We start from the raw sequence: 23,671 nt of genomic DNA, 5'->3' as shown, positions 1-23,671 counted from the left end.
GTGGTCCTTAAGGTCCCTTCTCAACCCCAAGCATTCTTTGATACTATACACAGGGTTATTCCTATTTAAGTGTATATTTGCTCTTGGACTTTGAATTGTATTGCACTTGTAGACCAACTTTATTTCTTCTGATACTGGTATTCCGAAGCCTGCTCATTAAAGTATCATGTAGGAGAGTTTCTGAAGTCTTAAAGTGTGACACTTCATGGGTTCTGCTACATCTGTGGGGCTGTATCCTGTTGCACAAATGAACTAAATTGGCTTGATATTTTTTTTTTCTTGGCAAAGCCCATGTCACATACTAGTTCTTTTTAAGTAGCACGTTACCAGTATTTTTTAGGAAACAAAGTGAAACTGTGCAGATCCTCAGGATTTCTTTTTCCCATCCCTGGTTTCAAGATAGGTTTATCAATTACTAGTCCTTTAGAGTGTCACACATTCTCCAGAAATTCTTAACAATAACCATCTCTGAAACCCCTATAGACAGCTTTCTGGCTGCCTTTCAGTTGAGTTATTAAGCAGCTGATCTGTAGAACACACAGAAACAGAACACAGTACCTGTGCTGCAAAACATCAGGCATAAAAACACACAGGTAAGGGCTAACAGTGGTGTTTTGCTGAAGGAACACAATGCTGAAATCAACTGTGCATCATCTTTGGGAAGGGTGGGACTGACGGAGGGAGGGAGAAGAAAAATGCTGAGACAAAAGGTGAAACTGAATATAAAAGTGAAGTAACAGCACCCTTCTAATTTTTATTTCTCTAAATACAGAGTGAATACCATAGTACATATAAAAACTGTTTGTTCTTGAAAGATCTGGATCTGAAAAGGCTCCAAAGTTAGAAGTACATGTGTTGTCACATATGTTCTGCTAGAAAGTTCATTGAGCTATATGGATCAACATTTGAGGACCTTCTTTTGGTAATATGAGCGACATAAAGGGCAAATATGCCGTACTCCCAAGGAAAACTCTTCAAATGCTTGAAGACAGGTATGATGAAACAGATGTGAACAAGAAAGCAGAACAGCCTGTCGTGAAAACTGATTGCTGTTACCAGAAAGGATACTGGCAGGATGAAAAGCCGAACTGAGTGGCATGATACAGATAGGACAGTCAACTATCTCCTGCTGCAATGCCTAAATAAAATAAAAACAACGACAACACAAAAACCTGTAGAATAGCGAAACAATAGAATATAAATATATCAGCAAGATTGCTAATTAGGTTTATCAAAATACACTAGTCAAAATTTGAACATTCTAAGAACATTTTCACTCAATTTTGTCTATGGTCTTTTCGGGATATTTAATGGAATAGAAGAGAGATGCTGCTGAAGTATGAGTAAATCTCTGAACTGTAAAACTTTTTTTTTTTAACATCCCTGATTTGGAATAGGTTATTAAAAAAAAAAACACAAAGAAAAGAAATCAAGAAAATCATAGTTGTGCTGAAGATTGCTGTGCCTTAAAAGAGCAAATAAACTTATATAAGAGTGCAGAACTTCTTGGTTTTAAACAAACAAACAAAGCCAACCAACCTGCATCTGGATCTTCTCCCAGTCATTTTCACTTATAAATATCTCTTTTCCTTCCACCTGCTGAAACACATCTCGACTTGCAGCTATAGTGGAATCTATCTCGGAAAAAAAAATCATCTAGGTTTATGTCATAAGAACTCAACAGATGAGTTGAATTCAACTGATCTGTTGAACCTGAAAGGAAAAGTGACCTGTTAGACCTGGAGTTGCTTACGAACAGTTCATATGTGGAATTATCAGCTCTTGGACAAGAGGGCCTCGTTAGCTACATGATCTACGGACTCTTGTTACAATTTTAGCTGGTGTCCAGTGCTGATTTAAAGGTTAGGAACATCAAGTCCCCCGCCTCTACTGATGGACTATTATACTTTGGGAAAAAAAACACAGTTTTGAATGAACTTTCTGAAGATAGATGTAGCATTCTTAACCCATTGGGTAGAGCAGCGAGAGTACAGCTGTGTTATAGTGAAAGACTGCATAGAAATTTCTCTTGTTGCTACCACACTATCTTGAAGTTCTGTAGGGAGTCACACGAGTTTTAGACTTGGCTGTGGAGAGACTGCCTGTAAATAGTTAAAGCAGTTTTGTAAAGCACTGCCTGGTCATGTTACAGGTGTTGGAATGTGACCCTTCCTCTCCATACATTTCCTTTGAGTGAAAACTCAATAGGAAAACAGTGAGCCATCTTTTCAGGGAGGAAGGGGTGGGAAGCGACGGGTGAGGTAGTAGGAGTTGTCAAGGTCAGGCACCTCACTGGTGCCTGAACACTTTCTTATTGCTTCATTTTACTTTTCTTGGCAGCTTTTTATACTAGGACATGCTCCCTTACAACTGCTAAAGTGACCTTTCATAGCATACATCAGAATATTCAAGGCAAACTTTTCTAGACCTGAGGGACACAAGAAGCCAAATCCCTCCTCTGCCTGCCCCCCTACACTCCCCAAAACCTAAAGAACCAACCAAAAAGAAAAAAAAAATCACCATAGAAACCATCCAACCAAAAGCCTATCTGAAAAGCTCACTTAATGTTCTAAGTTATCATTCAAACTTTGAACTTCCTGTTTCTTTCTCAAACATGAAAAAAACATAGTAGCAATTTTTTTGTTAATAATATATTCACATAATGTATGAGAACGTGTTCCAGTGAAACCCGTTATTTTCTCAATAGAGACTTCAAGGAGACAAATATTGCAAGTGTCCAGATGAGAGAAATCTTGAAAACCATCACATAAGATGAGTTATTTGGTTCTTGCTGTTAGCTTTGATCCTGTGTATTCTTTTTATTTTACAGTTTAATTCGGTGATAGCTGAGACCTATTATGACTTGCTGTATTTGCAAGTGATCTCTAGCACAACAGCATATTGTGAAAGGACGTATCTACCTGTCAGTGCCAATTGGGCTTAGCTAAAGTGTTACGTGATGCTGATGTGTGAACTTAGTGTAACTAAATAAAAATGAAATTCCTCTGAGACTCCCTGCATGGTGTATGCATATAAATCACAGCCTGATATGAAACGAAGCAGTACTTATGAATTTTGTGGGAGAAATTCTATATCTAGCAGAGAGCAGATGGGTAATCGTGTGCTTCCTTCATGATTGCTCACCGACAAGGAAGCAAAAGGTAATTCTGTTCCATGCAAACACGCACACTGACCTTTAGTGGTATGTGTAAAACAAAAAATAAACAAAAATCCCACCACAGGCCTCCTTCAATATTTACACTATGTGGTTTCCAAACAATCCCAAATAATGACTGAGATGTGAAATACCAATGCACTACACTTAATCAGAGTCGGTCTTTGATGGCTTGAGGTGATTATATATTTAACAAAAACTAGGAATGTCGCTGCTTAATTTGAACTGTTATTACCTAAGTTCTAAAACTGGATCTGCATTGGTCCTGATTTATGCTCAGTCTTAATTTATGTCAGTATCAAACTTGAACAGACCTGAATTGTTTTCATAAGAAAGCTAGGGCAATGTAATGGGAAGCTAGAGCAGCCATGAAGATGCTTTATCTTTCACTGAGAGCCTCTCAGGACTCAAAATTTGAGGGAAAACAACCACATTTTAACTTGGCCCTGGTCCAGCGTCTATTTCTGCAAATCTGAGAGCAACACAAACAGCATGTGGTCAGCTCCAGGACTTGGTCTGTCTTTGTGAACTACAGTATTACTTGACAGACCGCTGAGGAAAATTAACCAACAATGAGAGCAGAAAGCAGGAGGCAGAGAAAGTGGCTGGGATTGCATTAAACTAAGTAGTGCCCACTTTCTTTCTGTGCCTGCACTGTTTGTTCCCTTTTCCCTCAGCAGGGAGAAGCCCTCCACTTCTCTGAGCTCTCACTTGTGTTTCTCTAGCCCATTTCACTAAGTGATCCTGAGAGTCCCCCTCATGAGCTTCCTTGCACAGAAACTGTAAAAATAGAGAGGAACATTCCTGCCTAAGACAGTGTTCTATTAAGTTCCCCTGCTGCTAAGATACTATCTGCTTTGAGCTACTCCTGTATTTTCTGCAACATGACCTGACCCAAACCATATTCATCAAACAGCAAATAGAGTCCAGGTTTGGGAAGGAAAAAATTGAAACTGAAACATAACTCAAAATTTATGTTAACTGGCAAAACAGTACCGTCAAAATGTACAGAAAGGAATAAGCATTTTGTATAAATTGCTAATGTTGTGTTCTAACATTTAAATATTAAATCTTGCTGTGTCCTACTGCATAACATGGAATACTTTTTTTTCCCCCAGATCTGAAACTAATTGAATTTATTTCTTAAAATGCCATACTAGTGTATTGCATCTGTGACTTCTTACAACTTGAACAGCATGGCATAAACAGAATATTTGAAATACTCTGCTGATATGCAAAACTACATCAGTCATCTGTACAGCAGCATAAGACTATGATAAAATAAAACGACAAAACAAAGCACCGATGTGAACTTTGTCCACAGGGAAGCCTTTTTAAGTGATCCAATGTCTGCAAATTGCTTACTAATGTGTTGACTTATGGCAACCCTCAAAAGTAAAATGAAAAGGCTGGAATTTACAGCATATCAATGAATCAGTTGATAAGCTTTTACTGGTTTAATATCCTCCTCTTTTTGCTGCTTGGAGTCACTTCAAGTTAGCAACAGAATGTTTACCATCTCCGTGTGATAAAGGAAGTCAAACGACTAAACAAATTCCAGGACCATTATACTGTTTGGTGAGATTTAAATTAAAATCGTTGGGAGAAATCACGTGGAGGGGGAGGAAGAAACTAAAGCCAGCTACACCATTTCACAGTGACTTACCTTGCTTCCTAAACAATGGTCAACACATTTAGCAAAGCTGAAGAAAATGTAATGCATTTGAAAAGATTTAATTGCACCAATAAAAGGCTATATACCACAATTAAATGACATACACAAGTGACGTTTATAGAAAGGATCAAAGAAATTCACTACCTAACATGCTGAAGCAACACCCTACTTTCTGCATATACTAGCGCTAAAAAAGCAGCATAGTTTGGTTTCTGGCCTTTCTTATCTCCTTTGATCTAGATTATTAAAAAATTTAATCATAGGTGTAATAAGGGCTACTGTATGACCCTGAAACAAGTAATGTATGTCCTTCTAGAACTAATATTTCAGACATTTTTTTTTATTTTGTGATATTTATTTAAGAGTATGAAACCTGACATTTAACTTTTGTCATCCTTCCAGAAGGAGAAGGGTTATTAAAATTTTGATTTTTTTTTTTTCCAGTTGTGATGCTGTTTGATTATGCTAACATTTAGGAAGTGACATTTTAAAAGCACAGCACAAGCTTGAGAGGCAAAATTTATTTTAGAAAAGCTTTTTAGCTTCTGGAAATGGATAGCTCCTTGTGAAAAATTTCTTTAGTGTTTTCATCAACCAACACTTAAAAGTATAAGAGCTAGCAGTAGGAAAACTCATCTACAATTCCCACTTGAGAGCCACTAAGAAAAATGAATGTATATCCTTTAATTGTAATTGGCACTGAATTCATTTAAACCTAGCTAATCCATATAAGAAGACTTCATAAGTTTATTCTTAATAGAACATGAAGAATTAGTTCCAATTTTGTTCCCTACAAAATACTGAAGTGTTATGTATGAGAATTATTTCCTAATGCTTAAAACTATACATGGACACAATCTTAAAAGAAGATTATCCCATGGCTTACTATCATCTGATAAAAAGTGAGCAGTTTTATCTGTTTGTTTCTTCCTAAAACTGTTACCTAAGATAGGGTCTCTAAAAGCTAGCCCATCGTAGGTAGCTTAATAGACAGCTATTGCAGACATCAGAAGTCTGGTGAGAAAAAAAATAATTTAACCAATAGCACTCAGCTGAACTTTCAGCACATTTAGAAGCTTTCTTCAGCTTCCCATTACTGGGACATTGTGTGTAACTAAGCATGGTATCTTGAGCCTACAGAAGGTTGATAACCTTGTTGGGAAAGAGGCATACAATGTTGTTCCCCAGTCCTCCATGCAGAAAAATCTGTTTCTGTTGTCTGTTCTCATCATGCTACTTGAGGACAGTCACAAGCCAAAGTATTCACTTCTTTCAAACTTAAACGCTTAAGTACTTTCATGTGTAACATTAGCCTTCTTCAGTTACCCCCATTTCTGTTTTCAACTAAAGAAGGACTTTGCATTAACTACAAGGCAGCACAGCAACCACTGAACTGTCTGAGTAGCCAGGCTGAGAGCAGTATTTCCTGTCTCCCATTGCCACCAGCACCACAGAAGCAGAACAGCGGTATCAATTTCGCTGCAACAGTCTGCAAGATCATCTGTAGGGTATCCATCATACATACATATCAGACATAAATGTATAATACAGCAAGAGAGGGTCCCTGCCTCCAAAGCTGTGCTCTAACAGGATACAACCAAATAATGTGGCAAATGATGAAAGGATAGACAGTAAGAAGCATTTTTCTGCAAGCACTCTTCTATTTGAATATAGTAGTGATTAAAAAAAAAAAACAAAACACAAACAGCCAACAATAAAAAATAAACCAGATTGTTTCAAGTATTGGTTTAAACCTACCACTGATTTAGCTTGCAATGTGGGTTATTTTCCTAGTTGTAAGCACTGGCTACATTGAAATTAATGTGTTGTGGGGCTTTGTTAATCTCTGTTCATCAGGCTGTTTCGTAACCTGGACTGGAAGATGGCATCTCTCGCTGTCTGAGGGATGGTCTTGTAATTGTTCACCAGTGTTTTTTGTTACTGAAAAGTTGCATTGGATTGACTGTTATTAAACTGGGAAAGGTGGAAAATTGGCAAAGAACTTGAGGATAGCACTGGGACTTTGCAGCTGCATGCTTAAAGGGATGCAGGGTCACTGCAAAATCCTTGTACCTGATACGGCCTAATTTGTATGGGGTCAGGACCCCAATTTATTATAGTCTGACTTGCATTTCAGCAGAAGTTAGAGAAGAGCAAATCTACAGGATGGAACTATCCAGTTCCGTGCTGAGTGAAGGAACACTGAGAGTGTAAGGAGGATATGATTGTTTATGCATTTATTTGTTTCTTCCCTAACTACACCCCCTCATGGGTAACAGATTACTGTGATTTATCAGAAAGGGAAGGGAAATAGAGACTCACAAAAAGCCTTGTTGTTGTTGGCCAAGGCAAAAGGCAGGCCTTAAATTATTTTTCCTGCTTTTACCTTGAAAAGAGGGTGGCTTGAGGAGACTAACAGAACAACAGAGTGTTTCCAGTGCTGCTTGCTTGGTACAAGTGACAAGGAATAAATGAAAAAGTAGAGAGCAGATACTCAAGAGTTTTGATTTAAGGCAGCTGAATCACATCAAAGAAATGGACCACAGAAGTGAGTCCAACATACCTTTTCCTCAAAGAACTGTTTTCTTAGTTTGCTGTCTTTAGGAGGCACAGTTTTTCTCAAGTTTTTATACTATTTTCTAACAATATATCCCCTCCGGGAGGCTTGAATTCTGTAAGAAACAGGATTGTTCAAGAAGAGGAAAATTATATAATTTTAGTATTTACATGAAACAATCATTTTACATTTTTTCCCCCAAACATTAGCTTCTGTACTGCATTCATTCTGTCTAGTTTCTTATTAAAGTTTTAACAAATTTGGAACATTATTTGGAAATAAGTATCATCCAGTGATGATGCCTCTAGCAGAAGTAGGGCTTACCTAATAGCACACTTTATTTTATACAAGCGGGCCCCATCATGTATTACTCTGGTCTGGTACTGCTTTTTCCTACACATAGGAAAAGACTTTTTACCTGTAAATTTTTCAAAGGCTTTCAGGCGTGCCTGAAAAAAATAACTGCAATTAATTACAATATATTTGATATCATTGGAATAGGCAAAACTGCTTGGATTACAGAATGTAAAAGGTTCATGCAACAATCTATGAAAACTATACAGAATGTTTATTTTTATAATTAAAATATTAGAGAAATTTGCAAATGTAAATATATTGCTATGAGTTTTTTTTTTTTTGGTATACAAATACAGTTACAAACTATGATTTCCCATACAGCTTTAAATAGATAATAAAATGGAACGAAGGGACTCATCATAAAATAGCCTTAAGTTATATTTCTTACTGTAAGAATCTGGAAACAAAATTACTTCTCAAGATTATATTTAATTTATTAAGATATTCACTTAAGTAGTTTAACACACATATATGTTTGAACTGTTAAACAAAAGCATACTCACTTTATGGAATACATGGGAACATGAAAGCAGCACCTATTTTACAAAGGAAAAAAACACAAACCCAACTTAAAGCCATTATAAAAGCTGAAAAGTAAAAAATGTTGACAACAAGAAAAATTCTGACTGCCTGAAAGGTCATCACTTTCTTTCTGTGACCATTGCATTCTTTCTGGTGAAAATAAAATTAGTCTTCTATACAAATTACTTAATAAATAACAGCTTAAACCAATTTGTGAATTTTTGCATTGACAACACATGGAGTGGCAGAAAGTAAGAAATGCCAACTGCCATTGACTTGAGCAAACGATTACGGAACAAGTACTTAAAATGAAAGCTGATTATTTTTTTTCTGTTTTCCCCATAAAGACGTTAAATTTCAAGAAGTGATATACATCAAATGCAGCATTTCACACATACAAAAAAGAAAAAAAAAGAAAAAAAAAGAAAAAAAAGAAAAAAAAAGAGAAAGCATGTTCACAGGCTACAAGAAAACTTCACCTTTATCTGACCTAAATTCCCACCAAATGCTGATGATCTCCATCCTGACAAAAGATACAGAGTTGGACAAAAAAGGCAGTTGGCTCTTAGAGGAAGGAAAAACTGGGAAAGGAGTGAAAACCAGAACAAGTAGTGTGCACTATTGAGCTTGCAAACACAAAAGGATTAATGGCTAGCAGCCAGCTGAAGGAAAAGCTTTCAGATACAGTGGCTTTTTTCCCTTGAGGGATGAAAGCTAACGAAACACTAAGGACAAAAAGAATTCCAGAGGCATTTCCCTTTTTGTGCCAAATCTAAAGTAACCTTCTTAATGAGTGCTGTCTTTTGCTCTCTCTTGTCAAGCTTTAGACTTCTAGGTAGCCAGAAATTGGCAGAATGGTCTTTTGCCAGATCCATCCCACCTGTCTTTGGACAATTGTACACCTCCAGTTAATGTTGATGTAAAAGGAAGCAACTCCATTTAAGGTTATTAAAGACCTTGATTCACATCACAGACTTGGCTGTAAAAAATCTTAAAGGAAAACAAATTAAAAAGGGGGAAGAGGCAGAAAAGAAGCACCCTGAAACACACTGTGGAAAGAAACTTGCAAGCAGTTCAGGTAATTCTTCTAATTACCATCATCGCCTCTCAGGAGCTGCACTCCTCTTCAATCAGTCACTTGTCCCTTTTGCTTAACATTTTCAAGATGATACATGAGAGAATCTAATAAAGCATGATGCTACACACATGGCCACTAAGGTAAAATGCAAGCGTTCATTCAGATAACTGAAGTAAGTGACGGAATGGTATTAAGAGTACACCTACTTCCATTTTCCACAGAGAAATAACTATTGAATTAAACTACAAAGTAATAAAACTTGTGAGAAAACAAAACATATCTGAACATATCTGAAATTGTATAATTAGTGAATATTTACCATTCTGATGAGCAAAGGATAAGATCAGATCTAACAGGAGTTTAAATGGAGCAAAAAAATAGTCTATATTTGCTTTGCAAGAGCAGACAAAAATTGCTGACTGCCTTCTCCTCTACTGTCATAACATCATCAGCGATCAAACAGTAGCAACATTTCTCTAACATCTCATTTCCAAAATACTTTCAGAATAGGCCGATAATAGCTAGGTCCAGCTATTAAATACTAGATGGTGTCTTACGGTTGACCTTTTAATTTCCTTCCTTTCCTCCTTCACCTAATGAGTCTTAGCAGTAACTCTGGAAAATCTTAATTAAATTGTGTAGTCCACAGATACATACCTGAGGCTGAAGTGCAAACTCTTCCCTGCATATTGCACAAGGCTGTATGGAATCCCCATGCTGTACGGATCTCTGCTTTAATTTTGCCCATTCTTCAGCAGTTAGTGGCAAGGAAGGGGGCTCAACTAGTCCTAATTTCTGAGCTGCAGACAGCAATAACAACAAATCACTGAATAATGCCCACTGGCAGATACAGACAATAGCTTTTCTTCATGTGAAATTCATTGATAATGCATTTATTTAAAAATACTTATACAAATACTTCATATAAATTTACCATCAAACAAACTACTGGCGGGCAACATACTTCCTACTATTAGCTAGCTATTTACTAATTTTGGAACTTCTTTTAATTACGGGATTTATATAGGAATTTTAAAAATGTAAACTTATTTGCTAAGTAATATGAATTTGATACCTGTTCACAGCTATTAAGAGAGGGATAACTAACTAGACAATGTAACAGTGCACAATAACATAATTTCAAATTGTAAGTATAAACCAAATGAGGGGGAATTCATTTGTAATGATTTCTTTAACATTGCATTTCTGTATTCTTGAAATAAAATGAAACATGAATGAAAGAGTATAATAAAAAAAGGTGGTGAGAAATGCTGAAGTGTAGTATGACTGTGATGGATGCAAGAGAAGGAGCTTGACAAAATAAAAGAGACGGTCACAGGACACCAATGACAGTGACTTTTTCACAGGTCACCAGTGACTTTTGGTAGCTGATCTAGTCAATCTTAAACAATAACTGTGAGGTGCTTTGCTGAACATCCACAACAAGTCCCCACCTTCTCAAAGGAGGACTTAGTGAAAGTATTACAATATTTCCCACCCTACAAATGCCAGATAAAGGCCAGGATCAGTATCTCAGTAGTATAAAAAGGATGCTAGTGGGTACAGCAAAGAATAGATTTTTGTCATCTTTGGACGACCAAAGGAAGCAGCTTCTGTGGACTGACTATAGTCAGTGGATGAATGCCCTAGGTATGTGTAACAAGGCAAAGCAAGACTTCATAACAGGACACCAATAGTATTTTCTAAAACCAGAAAGGAAGAGGAACATTAAAGTAAGGAAGAGGAATAGTTAGAATGCAAGCTGATGATGCCTAGATGAGAGATTTAGTTGTAAATGGGAAGGGTCAAGTCTTTCATTCACACCAGAGAAAGGATCCTACCAAAATCTTTGCATAGACCTTCCTTATAGCTTCAAACATGCACAACAAATTTGATTCCATATCTTAGAACAACTGGACGGCTTTGAGATTTCAAGCAATGTCAGCGTACTTTGGAACTACTTGGAAATTCCTTTCTGCACCTAGGGTTTGGTTCACAGGCACACCACCTTGTTACTTTTGTTGCCCTTGTAAAGGTATCAAACCAAATGTCAACCAGTGGTTTTGCAATGCATATAAACCTAAGTAGCAAAAGAAAATTTGAATCAATACCATAAATTGCATTGGTGGTCATATATGAAATATCTTGGCGGCACACTTTCAGTTCCCACACAATGTGATACCTGGAAATGATGGCAGCACATCCACATGTCCGGAAGGGAGCTCACAGCTCTGCCTGTGGGTTATGGGCTACAATTCAAACCTCTCAGTCTCAAGCAGTACTGTGCATACATATTTACAGCACTGTATTTTCAAAACGTAAAATATACTTTAACACTGCATATCATTGTCTTTCAATTCTGGTGCAGTAAAATGTACTCAACTGGTGATACTGATGGTGAAAAATAATGTGAGCTTGAAGAGAATAATGAAAGATCCTGCAAACTTCTTAGATGCTGAACTTTTTAGACTTCTGAACTAGTTTTTAAGTTCAGAACATGTATTTTACTTAAAGCTTATGCACGAATTGCTGAAAGTGGCATCTGAGTGGCAAAAAAAAATTCTAACTAGGTGCTTTCTCTCTTGAAGAGTACATGCTGCACAGACCATCCAACTCTTGAAGAGCACATGCTGCTCAGATCACTGTGTTTCTGCTACAAAAGAAGAATCAGATTATAAAATACATGATAAAAGTTCTAGTAAAAACATATATCAAATTTCATCTGACAGTAATACCTAAGAGTATCAGTGAATAAATAAGGAAACAGGATCCCACTTTGATAGTCCAATATACACAGTGCCAGTCTTTATGATGACAAAAACTGGATATACAGGGAGCGAACAAGATAGCAAACCAGTCACAGCATGAAAGACAGTATCACAACACAAAAAATGCCTGCCCTTGATTTTCTTCCAAGCACTGTGGTCAGAGACTGTTTTAGGGAAGACAATGAGATGGCTTTGTGGAAAGCCGTTTGTATACGCCCGGGGTAAAAAAAAAAAGCTTATTAAAAACTTTCACAAGTGGATGATTAAAGCTGCCAAATAGGAAGAGATTGGAGGCAAAACCTAACTTCTAAATAATATAAATCAGATGGGATATTTGTGAGGGACAGGTTATACAGGTGCTTAGAAGGAAAGCTTTTATACAGTGTAGTTGATGAAGGAAAACTGGCAGCAGGACACACAAGAAGTGATATGTGGTTGATGCAAATGGCTCTGTGAAGATATTCTTGAAACACCACTTAGAATAAATGCAAGTAATGAAAGCCTACCTTTATTACAGCTCAAGACATCCAAGAGTTTTCAGCCTTATGCATCATTTACAAGCTCAACCTATCTGCTGACACACCCATTTTACATCTGAGTTATTTATGTCAAAATGAACGTTAGCAAAGTGATTATACACAGTTACCTTCAAACCCTTATTGTTAGCTTTTAGGACTCAAGCCCCTGTTGAGAAAAAAAATAATGATAGAAGCCTCTGAGACTGTTTGATTACCCACAAACTCGAGAAGAGAAAAATGTATTCAACTACGTTTTCAAAGTTGTTTCACAACTGTATGGTTTAAAACAAACAATTCTTCCTAAAAAAAAAAAAAAAAGAAAGATTAATATAAGCATTATAAATTCATGAGAGATTATAGGTGAAAATACTAATAAGCAAAACACAGAAACAATTGCAATGACTTCTTAAAATCTTTCAGCACATTCTTTGAATCACTTGCACAAACATTCATATGGGACCTCTCAGTCAATGCTGTGATTTAAAGAGAAAATACTTCGTCTTTCTTATAATTGCAGAGAACATGCTCACACTTGGGCTGCATTTTTTCACAACCTTTAGCCTCCATAATCACTCATTATTTATATTTGCCTTAACCCCAGTACTTCTCTGCTTTTCTCCCCCCCCCCCCCCCGTACACTCCTCTTTCAAATTCCTCTTCAAACGGAACCAAAAAAAAAACCCTCTCATCTTTAGAAGTATAACCAAGCAAACATACTAATAATAATCTTGTCTTACTACCTTTGTCCTATCACTTGTTACACTTGCTTGTTGTGTATTATCTTAAGTTACCCTCTTAACCTTCAGATGATTCCAAAAGGCAGATGCCTGTGCTTGTATGGAGCCTCATTGATTTACATGGTTCTCTTTAGAGCTGGGACTACTGTGACAGTTACTACAGCAAAGGCAACATGATCTTCAGAGAGGCCTAAGGGCATTTTTATGAAACAGAATAAATAAAACAATTATTAATGATGATGAAAGTTTATTATGCTTAAAAGTGTAAACTGTTGAGCTGGAAGATTCTTTCAGAGAAGTGTAATCAAGGCAACAAAAAGGATGGAGACAAGATGTTCATGGTAAGAATACTGTAGAAACCTTTAGAAAAGGACAAGAGAAAATGGAAACTGACCACTATGAAGCACATTTGTATTCCTGGTCTGCTAAGATGCTCCATGGCTATGTTTTTTTTTTTTTTTTTAAAGCAATATTATCTGTCACTGCTGTACAACTGTATTATTATAATACTATTTAAAAGTGAGTTTTCTCACCAGGCATCATTCCAAGCCCTCACATCTGTGACTTTTATCTTGCTGCATGTTTGCTTCCAAATTTGAAAAAGGTATTTAACTACAGGTGTTAATTCTTCCTGGGTTTAGCCCCAGGACCATTGTAAAAACAAACCTTTTTAACTTTGAGTAAAGGTGGGTATACATTAACACAGAATATATTTAATGCGGCAGTAGTAAATGTCTTTTTACTGAATAAGGAATAAAAGAAACAATTTCAAATAGACGTAAAAATTATCTTATTAGTAATACATTATCCCAAATAAATACAATATTCACTTAACTGATGATTTATTTGAGAATATAAGGTAATGAAAGTTATGATCAAGTCAATATACAAAACTTATTTAAAAAGTGTAAGAGACTAGAATTTTTGTTCCTCAAGATGCACTAGCTGTCATAATGCACCTTCATTGTCATAATAGGTTTTAATACGTTTCAGATATGAAGACGCATTCAAGACACCGATGACAATTTCATTGTTTAAATGACTGTTTACATAATGGCCTAAACTGCTGGATATAACATATCTGAAAAACAAGACTTTATGCTGTCTAGAACTGAATTATCTTATTGAATGGAAAGTTTAGCTTCCTCATTTTAGTTTATTTTAAATAAAATGAAATAATTAATGAATCTGAATATAATATATTATATATAATATATTAGGTTTACCTAATGTTAGACGGGGAGGATTGGGATCAAGCACATACTCCCTTTCTGCATCTTTATTTTTGTGGCGAGTGCTCTTTTTTCGTAGTCCAGTATCTACTACTGCTTTGGCCATCTCTTTGTTCACAGGTTTGTAAATGTTTCTGATATTCCTTGACCTTGACTTGAAAGGATCTGTTAATGAAAGATCCTGGAGCTGATGACTGTGTATTATATGATCCTGTAAAGCAACTGCGGAAACTGCCATCCCCTCTCTTTCAGAAAAGTGGCTCTAGAAAGAAAAAAAAAAATCTTCCATAGCTATTATTGTAAATGAATTAAAAAGATAAAATACCAATTTAAACGAAATTCTGCTCTTAGCCAATGTTTTTGACTTGTCAAAGACTTCTATGCACAAGCAGCTCCTGTAGTTGAATTCTAACATACAATTACCATAATGTGAAATCTAAGATTGATGTTTCTGACACATCCTAGTTTTTAACTTATAAAAAGTCAAATGAAATCTTTGATTTATCGTTTATATCAAATAAAATAGCAGTAATTTTTAAGTTTTAATTACTGAACCCATAATTATTATATGCAATAAACTCATTATGGACTATAAAAGTCTGGCATGACCAAACACATTTTATTTCAATTAAAAACAATCCCAAAGGCTATCCTTGTCTTTAGAACACTGACTATAAACAAGAATATATTATTTTTATACAGGTAATGTGTTTATCTATTGCCACATTTCTCCCCACCCTTCTACCTTACTTTAAAAGATGTGAAATCATACCTTGTAAAAACCATGACGCTCCATCAACCGTCTTTAGATGATTCTTCAAAAGTCACGTGGCTCTGTGAACAGAAATGTCCAAGAACGTGAATAACATTTCTCAGCAGAAACAGCCTTGTTAATAGATGAATAGAAACTTACAGTTTTGTTCATTTTCCCCTGGGCCTGTCAGCAGGGAAATCTTAACACCTATTCCATGCACAGAAGTTAACTCTGGGTCCATAAACAAGCCTGTGCCCCTCCCCTGTCAACCTTATCTCAGCCCCAGTGTCTCTCTCTCTGTGCGCATATTGTTAAGCAGAACACCTTCAAAAACAGTAGTGGTAATAACAAATTTCAAGTGGACCAAGTTAAAAATACAGCTGTAGCAATAAATCCCATTGAACTGTTTATCACGGACAAGTAAACCAGAGACAGAGTGGCAAAGACAACTTTAGCAACCCCTTTGTGGCCAACACTGCCTTCCCCTTGTGGGTGACCAAGGGGCAGCGGTGCCACCTTCATGGCCCCTCACACTGTGGCGGGATGAGATGTTGTGCCCTGCCCACCATGGCCCCTCAGCGCCTGCCTCATGGCCAGGCCACCTCACAGCAAACATGCCCCTTCCAGGCCTTGCACTGGCCTTCCTCCCACTCCTTGTTACCTCTCTGACCATTCGGGTCCATACCTCATGGATGTCCCCCCTGTGCCCAGTCTTTGACCACAGACTCACAGTCCCCTCAGCCCGGCTGCTCTGCGTTCACCCACGGAAACCTCTGTGCCCCTCATGGTTGTGCCGCGTTGCCCGGCAGCAAAGCAGCCCAGGGGGAGGGGGGCAGCAAAATTGTCTTTATTTATTTAAAATTCAGAGCTGTTTTTAACTTGTCAGGTGATAAGGGAGAGAGGAGAGGGGAAGCATTATGATTATCACACACCAAAGGACTTCCTTTGGCAATGGCCTTTTAGTGACACTGGCTTCTCTCAGAGCTTCCCAGTGATGGCCACAGGGCTGCACAGCCCATGGCTGGTTGCTGGGGTCAGTGAGGAGCCCTGAGTTGCTGTTGGTCCATGATCTACTGGGGATGAGTTCAGTCATGAGTGGCTCCAGCCTGAGAAACACCGTAAGGGTGATTAATGTGGTAACTATGCCCTAAGTATGGCTGGGAGGGGTTGGAGGCCTTACTTTCTGCTATGGTTATGTGTAGCAGAGTTAGGGTGGCTCATTTGACTTTGGGAACTGTTGGCTTTAAGGGAAGCAATGTTACTGCCATTTTGTGTGACCCATGTTTATAGCAAACATATATAGTCAGCATTATCAAAAAAAAATAAATTCTATATGAAGCAAATGGATCAGTAGTATCCATAAGGGTCAAACCAAGGATCTTTGTCACCTAGTACCCTGTCCTCAGCTCAGTAAGAAGCAGGTGGCTCGAGGAGTTGTGAGAGAGGCTGTCTACAACGACAGTGCCTGCAGGCACTTTGCCAGGCTTCTGAGGATGACTTCCAGAACCAGAAGCAGTGCCTTCATTTGTAATAACGCCTGGTGTGTTTCTTTCAGATCCAGGACCGTGCAAAGGCACTTTTAGCCAGTAGTAGGAGTATGGGCTTCCTCTGGCTGTTTTCCTGGTTGGAGGCTCTTTATCTCCGAAGTGGAGGACAGGTACAGATGCTGCCTTAAGTCCAGGTGTGCTGTTTCATTAATCTTTTAGGTTTAAATAGTTTTCAAAGTCCTTTTCAACTGCTACTGACTTGAGAAATTTATTTTCTTGTGGAAGTGACATTCTCCAAGCAGTGAGGCTGTCCTGAGAGTAATCCTTCGAGCAGCATGTAAATGGAGTGATTAATCCACTGGATGCATTTCTTCTCTGTAATTATAAGTAATTACTTTAAATTCAAATCTGCAAATGAGAATACCTCTGTGTACTGTATGAGAAGATGTAAAAAACAACTGAAGTGGCTATCTTTATAATGACGTTAAATCACTGATTGCTTCTAAGGACAAAAAGATAAAATAACAGTTTTTAAAGTGAACTCACAAGTTAGCCTGACACCAAACCTGACTCAGTAATACCATAAAGGGAGATTTTACAATATATACTTCTAAAGATTGATTAGTAAAAAATTGTACTTATCAAATAAAGTAGAAAACTTGTATTTGTGCTGTCTAAAATTTAGGTGAAATTGTAAATGCTGTAATATCTGCAAAAATAATTGCATTGAAAATTGCGTAGAAAAATCATTACTATGTGTCAATTTTAATACAAACATACTGAAAAAGCCTCTGTCATATACATATTTTGGTTTCACTGTTTATGATCCTTGAACTTGATCCAGCATTCTTGTATCTTTTCAGTATTGCATTTTTTTTTCTTCAGGAATCTTTGACTGAGTTTCTTAAAGTTGCTAATAAGCTGTTTTTTTTTTTTTTTTAAAAAAAAGTTGCCTTGTTTTCCATTTCTGTCATACCTCATTAAGGTGATCCTATGCACATGTATGCTTAATTAAGGCTCTTCATTAAAATAAGCCTTTAATCCAAAAGTGCTGGGCCTTAACTGAAACTTAGAGAGGGTTAGCATCATCTCTTATTTTGGTTTTCACTGTTACTGTATTTACTACTCTTTCTAAACTGAATTGTTTGCATTAGCCCCATCTGATACATGGCCAGGAAGAAAATGAAATTCATACTGCAGTCTTCTGGAGAGTAACATGCCTCAATGATTACCATTTCTTATTAAGTGCCACCTTTTACCAAGAGCCTCCACTTAAAATGCAAAAGGTTGCTTTAAACACTTGAGGGACATTAACATAATGAACACGCTGCTTATTTTAAAGGTGACTAATAAGTGACTAATAATACCTGTTTTTATCTATGCGTATAATTTTAAAATATAATTGTACATTAAATAGTGCTGAAATCACAGATCCATCTATAATGGGTGTGCTTTACATTTTTTTTTTTAATTTTTATTTTTTAGGAAGATTTGTGAAAAAATGAGAATTTTAGCCACAGGTTAGCAGCATTCGTCTGAGATACCATAGAGTGTTGTAAATTTTAAAGCTGTTGTGAAGGAGGAAGGTACAGATTCAATAGTTTTTGGTCTTGTAGTACAAAATGGGCTAGCAGAAAAGCCAATCCATTTTCTTCTTGTAGAGCTGCAACTGAGCTGGGTACTGCTAATTAGCAGAGGCAGGTGGTCTGCTACAATCAATGGGATCAGAGTAATTTTTTGGGAAGAGCTCTTAAGATGTGTTGGTTGAATAAATTTCATACAGACACAGCTAATGCAAAGGTTTGAAGTAAACTTTCTAGTATAGTGATGGTCATGAGCTTCACAGAAAGCTTGTCTTTATACCATGATACTGTCTGCAACGTGTTTTGACACTGTCATGTTTAAAAATATATATATATTTGAAAAGTATGCAGTACTTTTGTGGAGGTTATTTGAAAATTATCAATATTGGCATTGATCAATGACAGTTTTAAAAAATATGTTATAAAAATATATATTGATGTGGCAAATAAAGCCTGTGTTGTAAACAGCAAGAATGGAGAGTGCTGTACTGTACCCAGCTAAACCTTTTGTAAGCTTATCCCTGGAAGGGCTGTTACATAGTATTGTTAGAGTGATGTTGGGCTGTCTTATTGCCTCCAAATGAAGCTCCAGGGTGTGGACACTAAATAGGATGGGGAATGACCATTGTGTGTGTAAAGATAAAGATTTTTTTTTTCATTGGCAATAAGGATATTTATGCTGCTTGAAAGTGTACAAGCCAATAATTCTTCAAAAAATCAAGTGCACTGCTGTCATAAATGATGAGAGCTGAGGTTGAATGTGTTAAGGAGGAATTCCAGCTTGAAATACTTCTGCTGGCTGAGGAAGGCAGGTTTTGGCAAATCTGCACATGTGAGCCATGCCTTTGACTCAGCAAGGAACACAATGTCGCAGAGCTTTGTAGTTGCCCAGTTAATTTTTTTTTAAGAGAACTGACTCAGACAATTATAAAAATACAGCAGCTGCTCTATTTTTTCAGAAGTTTGAAATTTTTACCTCATTTACTGTTTGTTCACATATACAAATATATACGTTTAATATATATGTATGTCTGTGTACACAAACATACGTTATATATTTTTCTTTGTTGTGCTATTGGTTTACTTTTTACCTTTTCTGTGAGTTTCTGCTAACTTTCATGCACGTGCTTTCAACTCAAAATGCAAGCTGCGTACTTTTAGTTTTTAAGGGTAGTAGAGATGTTATTAGTACCCATTTAAAGCCCTTTCAAGTCAATGAAAAGGCTGTCATTAGTTTATAGTTGAATTCCGAATCCATAAGTAAATATTATTTCTGTGAGTAAATATTAAGTAAATATTGTTTCTTTCTTGGGGAAGAAAAGCTTAATTTAAGGGGAAATTTGTGTATGTGAACTTTTGGAAAAAATTTAGATTCCAAGGCAGATGCGGTTTCATGCATGACCTTTGATTTTTATTGAACGAGGGTCAGAGTGAAAATTTTTTGCACCCCAATAATACACATATTAGTGAGGATTTATAGAACTGTAGTGCCTTGTATTTGTAGAAATAAATATCTCAAATATATTACAAGAATACATTGAGAATGACTTAGGTCATATTATTGTAAAAATGAACAAAATCAAAACACCTTGTTTGCAGTTTTTCTTATGCTTGTCTTTATTAACTGTGTATGCTACTGGAATGAGTAATACTAATGGGTAATACTGTAGATGCATGTTTAGTTTGGGATGTATCTGTAAAGTTCTGTGTATATTCTGATCTGTAATTTACAGTTGGCAGATGAATATTTGCTTAGTGTAAACATTTTCAATTTTGTGGGAAATCGATTTAATTAAGTAAAGGCTGAATTTTCTACAAGTGTGTACTATGGTACAAATCTCAAATTCATACAATTGCCTGCATTTAATGCACTGATATAGTTTCTTCCTCTCTGTTTGTCTTTTAAGAGGTTCTCATTCCTTGAGGATGAAGTAAAGCTCTGGTTCCATCACTGCAGTCTTCAGAATTAGCACTGAAAACACAGGATTCTTTTCCTGGGTTGATGAAAGTAATTTCTTGTTTGCTGTGTCAAACAAAGCATGCTATTTGTCACATTGTGGTTTGTGTATCTTTTTAGAAGCTTTCAACTTTGATCTGAGTCAAGGTACACTCAGTAGCACAGATGACAGAAGTAACAAACCAGTGATGTGCATTGTCATTCCTACAAACTCTTTAAGTCAACAAATACTGAGACTTAGATGTAGAAAACCATATGCTTTTGAGGGGGCTTGTGCATTCTTGTGAGAAAATGCAGACCTTTGCTTTTCTTGTTTCAGACAAAGGTGTGGAACAATTTATTAGTTAAGGATTCAGTTCAGTGTCTGCAATCAAAAGGTGCCTCTTCTAGATGAGATTCTGGCCCTTGCTTATATTTTCTAGGTAAACAGTTGCATTTAAAAGACATTGTAGATGTGGGCTCAGTAGCACATAAAAGCTGCTGTCTTCAAACTGTCATCACAGAGGTTTTCAGTGTGCTTTTAATACTTCCAGCACTGGTGTTTGTGTCTCTTTCTCCGCCCCCCCCCCCCCCCCCCCTCTCTCTATGTTAAATGCTATTTGAAGCAGTGTTTTTCTTCCCTGATTTTTTTTTTCTTTAATGTAACTTTCACCTGCCTTTTACCTCTTCCGTCTTTAGAGAAATTAACATTGGGTGTAGTAAGACAGAGGGCTAGAAAACCATTTCACAAAATTATTATTTTAAGAGGGAATGAAAAAAAGACAGTTATAAAAACATGCAATAGTTCTGAATGGTTGTTCTGTTTCATTCTGAAAGTTATGTCCTATCACATCTTAAAACTTTCAGGTCTGAAGTTCAGTTTGATCATCTAGTCTGACCTTTTAAGACTATGCAAAGAATTTTATACAGTTAGTAAAGTTTAGAACTTAACACATTTGTTTCATTAAAACATATTTTTCAGAAAGCCAGTCAGTCTTCATCTAAGAGTTTCATAACTTAAGGAGGGTGTTGTTTGTTCAAGTGGTTAATCATTGTGACTGTTATTCTTTATTATATCTCATTTGAATTTGTCTGGCATCAGCTTGTAGTCATTTGCTCTTTTTATGTCTTTCTCAGCTAGGCTGAAGGGCTTTTTATTTACTGGTATTTTCTTCTTGAAAAGATACATTAACACTGTCATCAAGTCATCCCTCAGTTTTTGTTGCTAATTGGAATAGATTGGGCTTGTCAAACCACTCTTAAAACATTTGCGTAGACCTAAAATATTTTCATGTCTTATTTTCTTCCCTGTACATTCATCTTCTTTTAGCAACTAAGATACCTAAGCTCTATAGTACTCTTAGTTTCATCAACACCTTATACAAAAGAAAAATGTTTCTTATTTTTGCTTAGTATATATGTTTCCTGGTGCAAAAATCTTAGAACAGAAGTGTAGGCAGCACAAAACTTTCTTCATTACTATTTTCCCAAAATTTTCTTCTTTTAATATTTTTAGATGAAAATGTCCTATTCCTTAACTGCTATAGAGACCTCTCCTCATTGCAGAATATAACCAGAAATAGGAGATATAGTAAGCTACTGCTGCTGCATCAGAGTGAAGAAACACTTTTTAAAGAGGAACATTTCAATAAAGTAGTAAAATTTGCAAATACTTAGTAGAATGATGTAAGGAGCTTAAAGGAAGCTCTGGATAAGGCTTAATATCTGGCATCAAGAAAATACTGACGTAACTTATCACTTGTGAAATATGGTGCTCATGAAAACAATCAAATGAGGTACAGTAACTCATCTGTACACTTTGTAGGAAAGACAGATTGGGATTTGGAAGTGGATGACTGGTTCTATAAATCCCATAGTTTTTCTCAGGCAAGAAAAGTGAAGAGTGGATAAGACTATAAGAATATCTGGGTTAAATAATACCTTGATCAGAGTGAGCATGACACTAAAAAGCACAAAGCAAAGACTTTTTTTTCTTTTTTTTTTTTCTCCAGTGGGAATTTAAGGAAAATGTGAGTAGGTAGAGGTGGATAGCATCATTCCATGTCATGTCAAAATGTGACACACAACACAATATAAACCAAGCAACGTAGAAACATAAACTTTGTAATAATCTAAATCTTGGAATGCAAGTTTTGATATGTATTCCAAACAATAGTTTTTATTATTATTTCAAAGGCACATCCTTCTAATATAAAGGTAATTCATCTCAAATAAATTACAGGGAATCTGAAGAATGCCTAGAGATACAGTGAGAATGTGCTGAAAGTATGACAGGAAATGTGCCATGGTGATTCCTCATACAAAGGGAACAAACTGAAAGGACAAAGAACTTAAGCAGGAACAAAGTATTTTGGTTGCTGAGAACTTCAGCAGAGCAGATTGAAAAGAAACTACCAACCCTAGTGCTGCTATTTACAAACAGCAAAGGCTGCCAAAAGTAGTGGTGTATATAAGGGGTTTGCACCAACCTAAGGAATTAATGACAGGTAAAGTCAGAACATGTGGCTTCCATCCAAGGAATCTGAAGGAGCTAAAGAATTGCTAACTGAATTCTTATTAAAACTTAGGTGATTAATCAGGAAAATGTAATCTGATAGAGCAAAACTGAAGATAGTCAGCTTCAGGCAAAACAGTTTGGGGGAAATGGTTCTAAGAATGATTCCAGAAATTAGAATGGTGAACCTTACTTCAGTGTCAGGAAACTTAATTGTTAAAATCATGAAAGATTCAAAAATCCACAAAACCAAACAAGCAAACAATTGTAAAGAGCCTTTATGGAATGTAATTCTAAGAAGAAGTTGACGTGACTGTTGCAACAGTATATCTTGCTGCTCCAGGAAGTACCTTTTAAAGTAGAATCATATAAAAAGAATTTGATAGCTAGGTTGAAAAAAAAGCAAACACAGGGGAGAAACTAGATTAGAGATGGAAAGAAAAATATTTTATCAGGAAAATAAACCAGTCAGTGGAGCATCACAGGATTTTTGTGTGTGCTTTTAAACTGCCAATGAGTCAAATCATATGCCACCTCTCGTTCTGAAGCAGTACGGCAGCGTTTGCAAAACAGCACTAGTAAGTAAGTCTTAATACCTGAGATGTAGTGCTCTATGTGTTTCCCTTCCTGCATCATGCCAAACCACGGAGATATAGCAGCCATGGTCAGCAGTGGCACTGAGCTTTATGTGTGGCACTCTGTTGTGAATTATGTTTGGAGGAGAGGCTAGAAGTTGTGACTAATGACATCCCAATTTGCTGATGAAACAAAATAAAG

At 36.5% G+C, this 23,671-nt stretch overlaps 1 protein-coding gene and 1 long non-coding RNA gene across 5 annotated transcripts in view; one reads left to right on the top strand and one right to left on the bottom strand.

The window, feature by feature from the left end:
* RNF32 (ring finger protein 32) lies at window positions 1–16,188 on the bottom strand. The gene is given in 10 exon segments (XM_040547286.1): window positions 1–1,138; window positions 1,540–1,650; window positions 1,652–1,704; window positions 7,410–7,522; window positions 7,732–7,856; window positions 8,268–8,300; window positions 10,022–10,164; window positions 14,614–14,881; window positions 15,392–15,453; window positions 16,059–16,188. Coding segments are annotated over 9 exon segments (1,110 nt in total). The 5' UTR covers window positions 15,416–15,453; window positions 16,059–16,188; the 3' UTR covers window positions 1–898.
* LOC121064960 overlaps window positions 16,104–23,671 on the top strand; it is a 52,160-nt gene continuing 44,592 nt past the window's right edge. For all 4 annotated transcript variants that reach the window (XR_005816830.1, XR_005816832.1, XR_005816829.1 and 1 more), the window contains exons 1-2: window positions 16,104–16,491; window positions 16,929–17,054. This is a non-coding gene — a long non-coding RNA (uncharacterized LOC121064960). The remainder of the gene's footprint in view (window positions 16,492–16,928; window positions 17,055–23,671) is intronic.

The sequence above is a fragment of the Cygnus olor genome, chromosome 2 (assembly GCF_009769625.2).
Source record: "Cygnus olor isolate bCygOlo1 chromosome 2, bCygOlo1.pri.v2, whole genome shotgun sequence".
Lineage (NCBI taxonomy): Eukaryota > Metazoa > Chordata > Aves > Anseriformes > Anatidae > Cygnus > Cygnus olor.
This window is presented reverse-complemented; position numbering and strand designations above follow the sequence as displayed.